We start from the raw sequence: 16,276 nt of genomic DNA on the forward strand, positions 1-16,276 counted from the left end.
TTTGATTTTGGCTCGCCGCACAAGAATAATTAAAACGAAGTTTGCATATTTTTTTATTTTCTTTGGCTAAATGGCTTTCTCATAGTTTTGATCGGACAATTTTTAGGAAAAAAGGAGCGGGGGAGGAGGCCTAGTTGTTTTTCTTCTTTTGTTTTTGCGAAAACAGCCAATAGATGAAAAGAAATGTAAAAAAATATTATGTATGCGGTTACTTATGAATACAAAATATAATCAAACACGGAAATTCGACTTTCCAGCACGAAGGGATTCACAAGTGCATTTTAAATCCGTGTACATATTCTGAAGAAGTATTTTCCAATTAAAATTTTCCTATTCTACAGGCGCATGATTTGAAATTTCATCTTCTTCCTTTTACGTTGTAGGTTAATTTTGCTGAAAAACTACAATTTATAATTTGGCTCATTGATTAAAAACACACAGAAGGTTCGAAAACGAAACATTGATTATTTGTAGATAACTTCGAAGACCACACTGCCTTTCCATGACGAAAGTAAAACAGTTCAAAATAGGGATGAAACCTTTTTATTGACAGTGAACAGATATAAAATTTAACTGAATATTTCGAACATATATACAGTGTTCATCATCAGCAGTAAAAGAACACTGTATATATATTCGAAATATCCAGTTAAATTTTATATCTGTTCACTTTCAACAAAAAGCTTTCATCCTATTTTGAACTGTTTACATTGGTTATTTGGATGTTAATGTGCCAATGTACAGCCATCTACATAATGGTTAATGTGCCATTCGTTTGTTTTTTAAGCTTGACAAACTCAAAACACTCAGGGGCTTACATTCAGTTACATTTCATAAATATTACATCTCTTAAATCTTTGTATGTTATTATAAAGTTGGAAATATTATAATGATAAGACGAAATTAGATGAAAATCAAAAATAAGAGACGGAAAACGAAGAAAATAATACACAATATTTTCTAAATATTAAGAAGGGTGGCCCAGATCTAAATAGTAGTATACTTGAAAAAGGTACAACAAATGACAATGCAACAACTATAAGTAACTATGCAGCAATTTAAAACTAATTATGCAACAATTATAGAGAGAAAAAAAAAACCTTGCCCAGTAATAGTTCCACGGGCGACAAAAAATAAATCGACTTACTTGACATAAGGCCCATTTTACTTAGCCCAAAATCTGTTAATTTGATATGACCAAGGGCGGTGACAAGTAGACTGAAAAAAAGAGAAAAATAATTAGCGTCAGTTAACACGAACAATCTCGGAAAAATCAGAGAGAAGAAAATCACAGAACACACAACATTTTCACATATTTATTTACTTTGTTTTCATCACTGTATACTCCTTTTTTCTTAGAAATGTAAATTTTTTTTGGAAAATGTGACTTTGAAGAATGGTATGATATGTCGTTTCTGTAATTTGATATTAATCTTCTATATCATTTCAGAAGCATCTTGATGTGACAACTGAAGATAGGTTCTGACAGGGCTCAGATCCCACTGGGGCAGTCGAATTTTGTAGTGCCAGTGGTATTTTATCCTCTTATCTGCGGCACAAGTATTTTCTAATATGTTCTCTGCCAGGGATGAGGCAGAAAGAGCAAATCGTCGCAACCACATTTGCAACGAAGGAGTTACAATGATTCCATACAGGAATTTCTGAGAAGAGCAGCTTATCACAGCAACTAGTAGACACGAATCTTGACATAGAAAATGCAATAAACATATTAATGAACCAGAATTTATAACTTTTTAACTTCATTAATGACTACTTCAGGCATTATGAAGGCAACACTTCGAACCAAACTTTTTTTCTTTGATATTTTAATGCACATTCGTTAAGTACAAATAATAACTTCTTGCTTCATTAATACGATAAATTACGACATTTTGAAGTGTAATATGTTAAACCAACTTCTCTTTGTCTCAGGTTGATCACAATGTTTTCATTTGCAGCCTTCGATGTTTAAGCACTCTATCTCATTTCAAGCCGTATCTCCTCCTTTCCAATATTGCTGGGGCTCACTAACGCAGTTTCTCTTAACGAATGGAAACAAAACTTTTAAGACAATAATACTTTAAAGATAACATTGATCTTCTCAAATGTTCATTCCGGAGCTGATTTTATAAAAACTAAACACAAATCCTAGAAAAACAAGCTTTATTACCCCGAAATTATGCATATTAGAGAATCAAAAAGGAAAACAAAGGAAAAGAAAGTTGATGAGCTATCGAGCAAGAAAAACTTGGCTTTAATTAATGTTCCTCAATTCCAATACATTTCCCAAACTAATACTCTACGAAGAGCTTATACCATTACGGCAAAACAGGACTTAAGCAGAGTATTACAATTTGATATTAGTATCACAATTTGATATTACAATATTTTGATATTACGTCATTCTAATATAAGTAGCTAGATGCGTTACCGGACACAAGGAAGGCCAAAATTTTACCACTAATTTGTTGTTGTACGGTTTCGTTGTTCTTAACAATACTTTAATTAAAAAAAAACAAAACTCTCATTGTCATTATTGACCATATTACTATGTTAAAAACTGGCCTAAATATGAACTTTTTCATTAACTGATAAAATCAATAAAATTACTAATTTTCGTGTTAATATCTTTATTTGAAGATTTTCAATATAGTAAGCTGGTAATATAAAGAGATCTCAATTCGCGTTTTACATCGCAAATACTAGAAAGCTTGAAGCTTAAGTTGTGATACAGGGACCACAATTTGTTTTTGCAGAATGTAGATTTTCGCCGAATCAATGTTGTATACTGATATGACCAAGAAATAGTTTAAACTTCATTATTGCCCAAAGAAGCACGTTCTTGACGGTGTCATCACGGATTTCAGTCCATCAGGAAACGACTAGCAACCTCCTTGAGGGCACCACGCATCTGATGGGCTGATATCATAAATCAACACCTCCTTAGCCGTCCTATCACTCAAATGAGGCCTCATTCCTAACCCTGGACAGTGTCATTGGGGAAGAATGACGGTACTGTTAACTACTTTCCTCCACGCTGGCGATCCTGGTGAGGAAGAAAGTCAAGTCAAGTAGGTGAAAAGGTGATAGAATATCAGCTAATATAGAATTTTAATAACTAGACAAAGGCCTCAAAAAGAAGGCCCCAAAATAAAGAATAGCTCTAATTTGTAATTAGGATATACGAAAAAAAAATTGGTAGCTGTTATTTCAATGACAGCTCAGTAAAACATGATTTATTTTATTTTAACTTATCGTTTATTTTATTATCATTTATTTTAAACCTTAGGTTAAGCATACGTAGTATATCTTAAAGCCCGCTGTTCTGATAATTTGGATGAGCAGATATTAAACACAACTTTTTGCCGGAGAATTTTTTGTTCTTCAAAAAGATCATAGTTCTTCAAACCATAGATGTACTAAAATTATACAAATACCAAAGAAATTTTTCTCTGATTGTTGGGATTTATTGGACTTTCTGTCGTCTTTTCTGACATAAAAGATTTCTCCGATATACAGTAAATAATTTTATAAATATCATTTGTATCGGTGACAAAAACTCTTTTGGTATCAGGAAATATGAAATCAAGTACTACGGTCACTATAGAAAAACAGTGAGGGATCATATAGCTGAACAAATATAATATTTTGCTTTGTGGTAATGCATAGAAGATATATATATTTTTTCGAAATAGGATATTTGACTTACGTCGTTAGCGGTAGAAAGTTTCCGCTTAATCGAGATAAAAAAAAAAAAAATAAGGTTGTTAGTCAAAATTCCTAGAGCGCCTGTTTCCCTACTAAAGATAGGAGGATTCTGCTAAATCCAGGTTCAGAAAATCTTATCAAAATCTTTTCAACTACACCAAAAAACAAAGTATCCTTATCGGCCAATCCCTTCGTCGCTTTTTGGGAAAAATGGAGAAATTTTGGTCCAGTGTTAAGTTCATTAATTGGTTCTTCAAACGCCAAATTTATTCAGCAAGCTAATTCCTCCAATAAGCTCCACTGAATATATAGAACCAGCAACCTTTAGGAGCAGATTGGGAGGTAGTCAAAAGCAGACCTTTAAATAGGGTAATATGGCGGAAGAGAGCTCATCAACTACCTCAGGGGGTAAAATTTATGACTTCCAAGAACTTCAACGCAGATCTTAAGCCGCGTTCTCCTCTTATACAGATTAGAAAATAATATTGCTATTCTATAGCTATACGAAGAGCGACGCTTGGCTTTGTTTCTAGAATTTATTGTTTGATTTTTTCCTTTAGTTTCCTTAACATATTTTCCCATGTTAATACAGAAATCCAATAAAGAAGGGTTTTTGGTGTAGCCTCGGTAAATACATCTTCCAATCTTTTCCTAGTTTTGACCCAAGTCTCTTTTTTTTTGAAATTCCCTCAACATCAGCTTCAGTTTTTGAATAATCTTTCAACGAATTTGCAAGAGATTAAAATATCTGTAGAGATGAAAGAGGAAACGAAATTTATATCTAAGCTCCTTAGGCTTCAGTATAAACATACAAAATGGATTATTGTTATTAACAATGTATTTACAAGGAAGTTTTAATTCCTTGTAATGTATTTCCAAGGAAAGTTAAAAGATTAAGAAAGACAAAATAAAATTCTTTTTTCATCCCAAGAACTATTTATGCGTTGCAACAAGATTTTTTAAGCTGAATTCAAGCGATTTCTACTTTGTCCGCGATTTTTACGCAATACCCGTTCAAATTTTATCCTTTTTTTTGGCATAGTTTAGATAAATAGTTTGTGTGTTTTTTTTTCGAGCAAACTTGATCTATTTGGTCCAGAGGCATAGGAAGCTCCTAAAAGGGGGACATCGGTCATAGGGTAGGTGTAATAATAGATGAATACCCTAAAGCTGGGTTAGCGGTTGTAAATTTCACATTAAAGTCTTGGAGCATTTCATTCGCTAATGTTGAAAAAAAGTCTTCAAAATCATCTGCAAATTCATTGTTTAATATGTGGCTTATTGCGGCGATTTGCCTATATCTGGGTTGGTGCTTGTAAGGTAATTGAAAGAGCAGATGAATTGTCGAGGTTGGGTTGGCGGTTGTAGATTTCACATTAAAGTCTTGGAACGCTTCATTCGTTGATGTTGAAAAAACGTCTTCAAACTCATCTGGAAGTTAATTGTTGAATACCTGGCTTGTTGCAACAGAGTACGGCGAGTAGCCTATAGCTGGGTCGGTGCTTGTAGAGGTAGTTGTAAGAGTAGATGAATTGCCTGAAGCTGGGTTGGCGGTTGTATAGATAGCTGTAAAGAGGGGAGTACAACAAATCACCTACAGCTGGGTTAGTGGTTATAGGGTAGTTGTAAGAGGGGAGTGCGACGAATCGCCTAAAGCTGGGTTGGCGTGTGTAGGGATAGCTGTAAAGAGCGGAGTACGACGAATTACACATAGCTGGGTTAGTGGTTGTAGTGAATTTGTAAGAGGGAAGTACGACGAATCGCATATAGCCTGGTTGGCGGTTGTAAGGGTAGGTTTAACAGCAGAATTATGAACAAACTAAAGAGTGCCTTTTTTAAACTGAGTTTAAAAACGTAATAAACGTTATCTAGAAGATACAGTTTTAAAGCTATGATTTTTTAAAACAGTTTGACAGAATTTTCGTAAGAAGAACGTAAGAAGACAATATCACAAAAACAGGGGTTTGTAAAAAATAGAACCTGGCTAAAAATTTGAATGCACGTTGAAAGTTTCATGAGATAGAGCCACATTTGTCAGAGTGATTCAATTAATGTAAAACTAAAAAATGCAGAACAATGCAAACATGCTAAAACATCACTGAAAAAGCAACTTATTAGAGTATCATATCTTCAAGCACTTATTTAAAGCTATTTTAGTATTTGGAAATAGCCAGTGGTATTTATTTATTTCACATTTTATCTATTAACCTGTATTTATTGCAAGGAAGCCCCTCAAAAAATGAGGAATAGATAAACCATTGATAGGTATATTAAGGATGTCATTCCCTTTTCTAGCAATAGATCATCACAGGGTTTTCCTTTCAATCGCAGCACCCCTTCAGTCGGTAGCCACAACCTTCGGCCCACGCATTACAAATTAAGTTCCCTAGAGTTCCTAGATTTTTATTTTTTAAATTTTGAGGGTTTTTAAGTTTGGGCACATTCTAGTGATTCCAAGAACCTTCTTCAAAAATTCTAGGTTTCTAGCTTAAGTAGTACAGGCATATAGAAATATAAAATTAACCTTGTTTAAATTTCTAGCTTTTCCAGGGCTCCTGTCAGCAAAAACCAAAACCAATACAATCAACCAAGGCTGAAAAAAACCTGGTATATCTCATCTTTAGTAATTGTAACTGTTACCTTAGAAATATTACATGACACTTCTAAAATCAAGTGCAAGCATAAAAACAAAGTCGGATTTGGTTACTAAACCGAGGTAGACAAGAGCCCTAATCATCTTGGATAGTCATATCATTCAAAAGATTGTATGTAAGGTTACTCCAAAATGAACAACAGCATACTTTCTACCACAAAACTAAAATAGCTTGGTACTCAGAATTAAAATTAGAATTTCGAATGTTCGCATTCTATAACTTTTACGCATCTTGTACTTTTCCGTAGTCGGGTGATTTTTCTCCAGAAAGTTACAACCCTGAGCATCTACCAATACAAAGCAAAAGACAAACATATAAAGAAAGACAGAAAAAGAGATAAAAAGAAGAAGACCTGTTTCATCACCTTTTAAGTTGCCAAACTTTGGGAAAATCGAACATTAAATCATTCATCCTTTCAATATGTTTCCTCCATCTAGTCATTCAAGCAAAAAGCTAATCTTTATTTTCATCTATAGAAAAGGAATTGTAAAGATCACGGAACAAAATGGAATCCAAATAAAAAATGAAGCTCATATTATTCGATTCGTGAAATGTCAAAGTTTACCACAATCAATTCCAAAGTAAAGATTTCCAATAAAGATCAGCTTTTTATTTCAGACAATCGCAAATGACCAGCAGCCCTTCACCTTCTCCCTATTCTTGGAAAATACTGACTAAGAGAAATAACAAAGTCTCAAATCAGGAATAAATCTAGAATCCATGTTAGAAGGGGAGACAGGGTCTTTACGGGAGGAAAAAATAAACATAAAACTAATCGAGAAAGATTTGAAGTTTACAAGCCATGAAAATGATCATAGATCCACTGGGCCATGACTTTATGAGCTGTGAGAAGACTTTTATTGATGAAAGATCTTTTCAAAAAGTACGATGTATGGTTCATATTATTATTATTAGCTTAATAATTCTCTAGAATCTTTGAGTTTTCGAACACAGCTTGGGGACCTATTCAACCCATCCTTATGTAGAACACTAGCTATGAAATTATAAGAAGGAAAAAAGCTAACACAAAGAGACACTTAAAAAAAAGGAAGAAAAGAGACTCAAGCGAACAGCTACCTTGCCAAATCCTGGATCTGCCTCTGCCTAAACTCAAATATTCTGAAATGGTAATTTTCCTATAATCTGTCACAATAATACATGTAAAAAAAGCCTCATAAGCAAAAATGCGTCTTACTTGTCCGGTTTCAGGTCCCTATGAACAATTCCATAAGAATGGAGGTACTCAACTGCTAGAACTGTTTCGGCAAAATAGAATCGTGCCAGATCAAAGGGAAATGGCCCCATCGCTTTGAGTAATGCAGCACAATCACCGCCTTCAACGTACTCCATAACCATACACAAGTGTTTCTGAAAAAAAAAATCTTTGGAATTGCTTAGAAAATAAAAGTACCTGATTAAGAAGCGCAGTTATTTCCTTCCACTAAATTGAACGACAACAGGTTTACGCCATGTTCTTACAAGGGTTTAAGACAGTTGGACAGGAGTTGAACCCTGTACAAGTTGACGATACTAAATTCTACCTTAATATATTAGTTCCTGAAGAAGATCACATTTATCCCCTTTATTTTTTGTATTATCTTGTTTGAAATTTCAAGCCTCTTAGTTGCGCATCTGTCTTAAGTAAACCCAGGATGTCCCAAAACTAGTTCATAGGATAGGTTGAATATAGACGGCGGCATGTTATTGCTATACATCTTAAAACACGATTTTTATTCTTATTTATGTTGTCGGGTAGGAAAAATATAGACGAAAGCAACACAGACAAGCATACTATAGGAAGTTGATACATTTGAACGAACCCATGATACGAAATTAGCTTACATTGAAATGAAAACACATCGAGAAAAAAAGGAAAAAGAAAATATAAAAGACAGGTAAATTTTCAGTGAAATTCGGAATTTTTTTTTTTAACGTGGAAAATATATACGTATAAGATACAGATAAAGAATTCATCTTTTTTTTTGCCTGGAAGATTCTAAAGGGGGAGGATAAGGAATTTACATAGGATTTAAATTTCATACATATTACACATACTGCAAACACTATATATTTGAATGCAAAGTTTACGAACTCCTTACACTAAAAGCGTGCCACAGGACATGACAGGGCTTAGAGGCTTTCTATTCCAGCCATAATGATTATTTTTACTTACCAGCTGGAACATGGATACAAAATACTAAAAGTTTTACACATTAAGCATTATGAAAGTAATAAGTGGAATCCGTCTTCGGGAATGTCCAAGTAAATTGGTATAACATTAAAATTAGAAACGTCGCAATTTTCTTGAAAAACTCTTGAAAGTACTTCTATACAACGGGAACTATAAGCAGTTGCTTTCCCCCACATAGTCGAAGTTTTTGCTCAATAACTCACAACACATTCCAGCTAAAACATTTTCTGTGAAGTAACTAACGGTTCTTTAACGTACATCAAGAAAAATATGTAAAAACTTAGCCGAGAGGAATCACCGGAATACATGTAAAACCAAACTTTCAGAGCTTGGAATTATACTTAATATTTGTTTATTAAGTTTTATATTATATCTTATATCATATATACCTAAAGCTGTTTATAGTTTGAATTCATATGCATTCGATTTTTTTGCTATAAACAAAATATTTTTGGTGAGTACGGTTTAAAATACAATATTCAAGATCTCATAACTTGACCAAAAGTCTCCTTCTGTACTTAAATAAATTTACTGGTCTCAGTTTTTCTGGAAGTTAATGTTAGTAAAACTAACTATATGATTTTTAGCCGTGCTGGTCTGTTGATAAATTCTTCGAATGTATTTGTTTGAGGGTAGAATTAGTAATCAAGTTCTTGAAGCAAGTTATTTGAAATTTGTTAGTGATTGTAAGATGAATTGGAAGCAAGAAGCCTAAGTAAACATCGACGTTTTTGTAATTTGTGCCCGATTTCTGCGTAAAAGATTATTCATGGTACGATTATCCGTCCTTATACTGTATGCGTGCCTTTTGGGCGAGCAAATTTTATGGTAATTGTAGGAGAATCCAGACAATTCGGAATAAAGGAATACATCTTATGGGTGAATTTGCTAGTTTTAGAGATATGCTCACTTATTATTGTCATTTTAAAATTTGAATGTTGGTTAGTTACAGGATCACCGGTGATTACCAGCTGTGTCTGAATGATGGCGCGTCAGCATATTTCGTAGATACATTTGCTACTGATTCTGATTATCATTATATCAAACTACGAATGCCTATGAACAAGTTAATGAAAAGAAAAAGTACAGTGAGGTAAGCCCATATGTATGGTCACGTGAGTGTAACCCTCTCCAATAACGTTCCGGACAGCATTAGGGGCTCCGAATCAGTTTCTTCATTTAAGTCCCATACCAAAAGTTCCTAAATAGTCGAGATGCAGAGTGAGAGCAGATTTCTTTCATTATTTAATTCTTTATTTTTAATAAAATTAAAAAATTTATTTTTAATTTATTTTTAATTTCTTTATTCTTTATTTTTCTTTCTTTATTTAATTATTTAATTGGACCACAGTGCACATGCAATTTGATCTTCTAATAGTGGTTATATTTATTTTATTGTTTTCTAATTTTGAGAATAATTGATAATAGAGGAATACGTAACTGAAAGATGGAATCACTCATGGAGACAAATTCTCCACCCGAAAGCTTAATAGCTTTGTTATTTTTTCATTTGAATTATAACTAAAGTTTGTTTCTGAAGTTTTATAATATATCTTATACATGCATGTCATATGTTCTTTTCCTGCTTTAACGTTTTCACTGCATATTTAATGAGCGGGGTCAACAGTGGCTTCAATTAACAACATTTGGAGAAAGAGGGGAAAATTTTAATTTTAAAATCTAGCGGGGAGAGAGGGGGAGGGGAATTTTGCTGTTTTTTCAATGAAGATATTACTCCAAAAGATATACGAACAAAATTTATCCAAATCCAGGGTGAGGGGAGTCTAGCACCAATCTTGCCTCATCAAAGCTTAATAACTTTGTTAAAAAGTTTAATTTGCTAGTAGTTTAATAGATTTAGATAAAAACGACATCAAATACCATCTTATTCTAGTAAGAGCTAAAACGCTTTCAGTGAGTCTTTAAGATATTTGTTTTCTTCATTCGCAGCCCTGATCGACCTGGAAGGCAAGCCTCCCAACACCATCACATAAAGGTCGTAAGAAAGAAGCTAATTAAAGCGAAGAGTGAGATAGATTGGTCTTCTTTTATGTTACGATTCATCTTTTAACTCACTCGAGTATCCACAACAAACGTATCTACCTTAAAATTCTTCCTTCTACTCTTATATTTGTTATACTATAAATTATTACATTTAGAAGATACAGATAGATGCAATGATATTTTACGGTTTCAAGCCACAAGGGCCATAGCTACAAAAAGGAACAAAAATAAGAAGGAACAAAAATAAGAAACAAAAAAACAACAACAAGAAAACTCACACATATTCAACATTATATCCAGCATTCGCTCCCTTCCCTCCCTTAAAAAATCTTTCTTTACGTGCCATTCCCAATTGATATATGCACTGTCATTTTTAATATCCCAAATATTTTCATTGTGTTCCATTCAGGTATTGTGGTATCCCACTGCTTATTCAATATCCCCTCTTCTTTTGAGTATTTTTCCTGTTTGATATAACCTTCCTAAGGTCTATTGAGTGATAAAAATATAAAGAACTATATCTCCAAGAGTAAGCAGACATAGCCGAATGCGAGCCAAAGTTACGACCCGCCTGTAAAATACAGGGAAATTAAATTAAATATAAGAAATGTAAGATGAGAATAAAGAAACGTAAGATCTTTTTTTTCTAATGTAAGAAAAGGGACACTGAAACAAACATATCTCCCGGAACTGAGAAAAAGTCTGGTTTACTTAAAAATAAATGGAATTAATAAACAAATTGAAGAGGGAAGCCATGTACCTTTTCAAACAAGTATGAATAGTCAGTTACTGACTATATTTGTATTTGTTGGGGGTTGGGGATTACTAAAAATATATATCTCTTATTTATGAATAAATACAGATTATAATATACGCAGAGTGAAGAATATATTATTTCTGCAAAAATGGACTTCGATGATATTTTGATAAAACTCCTCATGTCTAAGACAAGGAGAAATAGAATTGTTGGTAGGCAAAAGCACCTGAGGACCGGGACATCAATTTTGGAACACAAGTACATAGACGAGAGAAAGGGCCTAATATTTTCCACAGTACAGCTTTATTTTACCCTCAAATTACACGATTTTGGCAAGCAAAAACTAAGAAAAGAAAACAAATGTATGATTTCCTCCATGCAATAAGTGGGAGATTCTTTCATATGAACTAGTTTCCATTCCATTGGGGAACACCGAAAATTGCTATAAAATAGCCTACAACAAAAAATCAAAAATGTTTAAGCTCTGGTCTAAAGAATGTTTTAATGAAATGGTTCGTGTTATCGAAATAGTTCCGTTGTCTTGCACAAAAAGGAAAGTCTTGCTTTCCTTTTTTCCTTCCAAAGGAAAGCTCTGGTCTAAAGAATGTTTTAATGAAATGGTTCGTGTTATCGAAATAGTTCCGTTGTCTTGCAATCCAAATGGCCCCAAAAACTTGCAGTTTTATAAAGCATTTGGATTGCCGTTAATGGGAAATAAGTTTGGAAAAAAAGTTTGCAAATAAAAAGAAAGGCGCGTTTCCCGACAACTTTCTGTAAAGTTTCTCTATTTCTGAAAGAATATAGGAAGTAAACTAAATACAGCTCTTTATAGAAATTACGTTTAATTTTTGCCCTTTCACAAGAATGGAATAAAAACTACGATAAAAATCCCATAGTCAACCAGTTCGTGGTAATGAACTGTAAGTAAGGAGTGACATCAGTTTATAGTAACCGAAATTCTAAAAAAAAACTGAAATTTTAATTTATCAAAAGAATAGGCTTTTATTCTGATTCCAAATGTTTGAAATTTGTTAAGTTTAATGCTACTCATCAAAAGCTAAGAACCTGAGAAGATGTGCCTGATTTTCAAAAAAAGGGGAAACAACCCCAAAAAACAAGTAATCTTGATGAAATCACACCGTAGGAGTTTCAAGCTTCTATCAGCAAAAATGTTGGATTCTTTTTTTTTTTGTCAAAAGAAAGATGTGGATACTTGTTTATTTATTTTTGTCTTTTTTTATTCTCAGGGATGACCGTATCGAATCAATGCTAAAACATCGAGATAGGACTTATTCAAACCGAAACTAAAAGTTATAGTGCCCTTTTTCAAATTTAAAAGAGAATAAATTGGATAAAAATGCGGTAAAAAAAAGAAACTGCATTTTTGGTAATAGCGAAGTAGATATAACCGTTGCTGTTGATTGAAGGTTTGCTAGTTCAAGAAAAGAATTCCCAATTGCCGTCCTAGTCGAGTGATTAGCACGCTTGTCTCAAAACCCTTCGTCCGGGTTTTGATTATACAGAATAATTTATATTCGTTTTAAATTTTAATATCGATCCTTACTTGTTTTTTAACAAATTAAAAAAAGAAAAAAAAAGGAAAAAAAGAAAAAAAAAACTTAAAATCGAAATTCCACACCTTAAAAGATTTGCATACACACAAATCAAAATCCTAATTAGTAGATAAGTAAACATATTAATCAGACTGATAAGAAAATATATCAATTAAACTGAAATATAGCTTTCTTCATACTTTTTTAAATATTAAGGATATGTATTGTAGAAAAAAAAAAAACAGTTGTTTCTGTTTCTAACCATGGGCTTATGTCATCGCCTTTAAAAACTGTGGCATAAGGCATAAATGCCATTGAGAAGGAGATGAGTGGATTTAATTCTATGTGACAGTTAAACCTAACGTTTAAAGTTAGCAGCAGTTGATCTTGGCCAGTCTTTCCGCCAACGCTACAAGCCATTTTCTAGATCCTTTGGAGTCATACCAATTGAGTTACGATAGTAACAGCATAACACACGAAATATAATTGGAAACATATATTATGCAGGAATTGAAGAAAGGAATTATTGATTTGGATGGAAGAAGACTATTTGAGTAGAGAATATCTAGTCAAGTAGCGATACACTCGGAATTATATTTTTAAAGGTGAAGTTCATCAGCTCTCTTGATGCCATCGTAAGACATGAAGGTTGTAATACGGGACTTCGATCACAGCATAAAAAACTCTTTTGTTGATCAAACATCCGAGCCATCTATCAATCTCCAGAAAACCCGCTTGAAGGGAAAAAGATTGCTTACGAGTCTAATTTCTCCGAGACTGCTACACTGGGTGTTGGATGGCAGAAACAATGGCAGACGGCTTCCTATATTGGCCCCCATGCCATATATACAAGGAAAACTCCGGGAACCCAGCTTCCAACAGGCGGTCAAGGCCGTATATATGGACAGTAAATAATTGGTGTTGTTTTTATCAGTTAAAGGTGTATTGAGTGGTCTCTGCCAAATTACGTCATAATTTTGACAAAGAAAAACATATTGAAAGTTCGTTCGTAAAAACCGGATGGGATCAATACGTCACAAAATATATCCAGAATTACGGCACAATCATTAGCCATAATTTGCTCAATCCCAACAATTTCATGAAGCATTGTATTATAGAATATAATAATCAGAAACTTGGCATTTACATTCATTCATATACAAAACTGACAGAAAATAAAATCCGTTATTGAAGTAATTTTCCCTATAAATTCAGCCTCAATGTCGACAAAAAGAAATTTGCCGGATATAATGTGGCTGAACTAACGTAGTTGATACACGGCTGGGCGAAGAGAGCCATAATGGGGGATATATAAAAATAAAAGGTCAATGTTGTTGTCAGACCCTTCATTGTCTCACATAATCTTGTTAGGCTTTTGGAAGTCCCATCAAATTTCCACGAATATTGTTACATCCTACAGCATTTGTCACGATGATTTCAAGGCATGAACAGTCTTATTTGTCAAATCTCAGAAAAATATAACTGCACGTGCCCTAATATTGTTGTCAATTAAATGGTGGAATAAAAGTAATTTATTACTTTTCTGATAAGCATTCTGGCATGGAGCCAGAAATCCTTCTTTTAACGGGATAATTTACTACATTTAATAGCTAATATTAAAAATGAGCTCTCGCCAAGAATTAACAAGTGTTCTTTAAGTTTTTTAGGATGCGGCAAATCTCTTGTTAAACAGAATCTTCCTCTAATGAGGTAAACAGATTAAAATAACTGAACAAAAATATAATCAAAAATTTCAAATATGCTTATTTATTTGCCAACAACTCTCCCACTATTAAAGAGAATAAGAATTATTGTTGTTTCTCGCACCCTTCTTGTTGATTTAAATATTCTTTTTTGTTATTTCACACTACCAAGCAAATTACAATTTTTACTATGCTCCTTGTCCTACAATTGTAAACATGAATTCCAATTGTTTTTATGTTTATCCGATGACGTTTATCCGATGACAGCAACCATTAGAGATAAGGCCCAAATATCCAAAGAATATGATATCATGGTCTTATGGAGATTATTTCTTAATCTATGAAATCATTTTATTTTAAGGATGGAAAGAAAGTGATGTTTTCTTACTTACATGAATAACTCATGGATAACATGATTCTTGACCGGTAAAAATAAGCACCATCAATGTCATTTATACCCAAAGTGATTCCTAAAGTGAGCAGTACCACTACCCAGCCATTTCTATCGAAGCTAAATGTTATTTTCCATTTTCCACAAAATACTCTGATAATTTTTCTAATGCATATGTTACATTTTCCCAAATTTTTTATTAGGTTATTATAAAAGGTTATCCTTCAATAAAACGAGTTTTAAGAAGACCAAAAAATATACCTCTTAATCAGGCGCACACGCAGAGGGACAAGGGGTGGATACGATTTCAGCCAGTGTCTCCTGCCAAAACATCAAGACCTTTGTACCGTTCACATATTCTCAGTATAATTCGCCTATTTTTGGCTTTTTTGTCCCCCCCCCTCCAAAACAAACTATTGCTTTTGTGCCTGGTTTTACCATTGAATCAAAAGATACATGTGTTGTATTATTTTGTATATGAGGATGCAGTTTTCACCAATATTAGTTTTGCACAAATATGATCTTTCACTATTCACAAAAAGCAAGCAGAAACAAAAATTAGCTTTCAAATAAGCCCTTGTACATCTCCTTTTGTGTTTCAGTGTTCCCATGGTGGTGACGAAAAAAAGAAGAAGAAGAATAAAAAAAAGGATTTACATCACTGCTTCCCATGCGAAAAAGTGATTTTCCTTGCTGCTCAAGATAAGGGACTTTAATTCTCTTATATGGGGGTTTTGGCTAAATTACTCTAATAGTTCAGTATCCATTTCGATCTGATGCCATTTTTGTGAAGCTTTAGGCTGACTTTCTAAATACCATGAAAGGTTTTTTTCGTAATGAATCTTCCCATTAACGGAAATTCCACGAAATTCCTATGTCCCGCAATGAAATTTTCCAAAATCAAAATAGTAGTTACAATTCTTGGATTAGCTTCAAATAGCACTTCTTCGTCACCTGCCAGTTTTTTTTTGGTTTTTTTTTTCGGAACGCGTCTTTAAATTTTCTGTTACTATGGGCTGGAGTTCGTTCCTTACTAGGCTGTGGCCCGCGCAGTTTATAAAGTTCACTCCAACCTACACTTCAGTCACTATGTCATTTTTTTGACAAAGTCAAAGATACTATCTCTAATATCATTCAAAATTTCATTTAATATGGTTTTCTTGCATGTTTTGTGTTTCGTATATGGGTTTCAAAATAGTTCTAAGCTTAAGCAAACCAGTTAATGAACGCGAATTTCAAAATTTATATTCAAGCATTGAAGTTAGTTTAAATCCATAACATACAAATAGTACTATCACTACTACCATTTCGTCAC

The 16,276-nt window shown here is 33.4% G+C and overlaps 1 protein-coding gene across 7 annotated transcripts in view; it reads right to left on the reverse strand.

Annotated features, from left to right (window-relative positions):
• Positions 1–16,276, reverse strand: part of LOC136032870 (microtubule-associated serine/threonine-protein kinase 3-like) — a 217,535-nt gene that overhangs the window by 49,055 nt on the left and 152,204 nt on the right. For all 7 annotated transcript variants that reach the window (XM_065713283.1, XM_065713284.1, XM_065713282.1 and 4 more), the window contains 2 exons: positions 7,558–7,730; positions 1,148–1,218 (listed from right to left, as the gene is read on the reverse strand). In XM_065713283.1, coding sequence (XP_065569355.1) covers positions 1,148–1,218; positions 7,558–7,730 — 244 coding nt within the window. The remainder of the gene's footprint in view (positions 1–1,147; positions 1,219–7,557; positions 7,731–16,276) is intronic.

This window comes from Artemia franciscana, chromosome 11 (genome assembly GCF_032884065.1).
Source record: "Artemia franciscana chromosome 11, ASM3288406v1, whole genome shotgun sequence".
Classification (NCBI taxonomy): Eukaryota; Metazoa; Arthropoda; class Branchiopoda; order Anostraca; family Artemiidae; genus Artemia; species Artemia franciscana.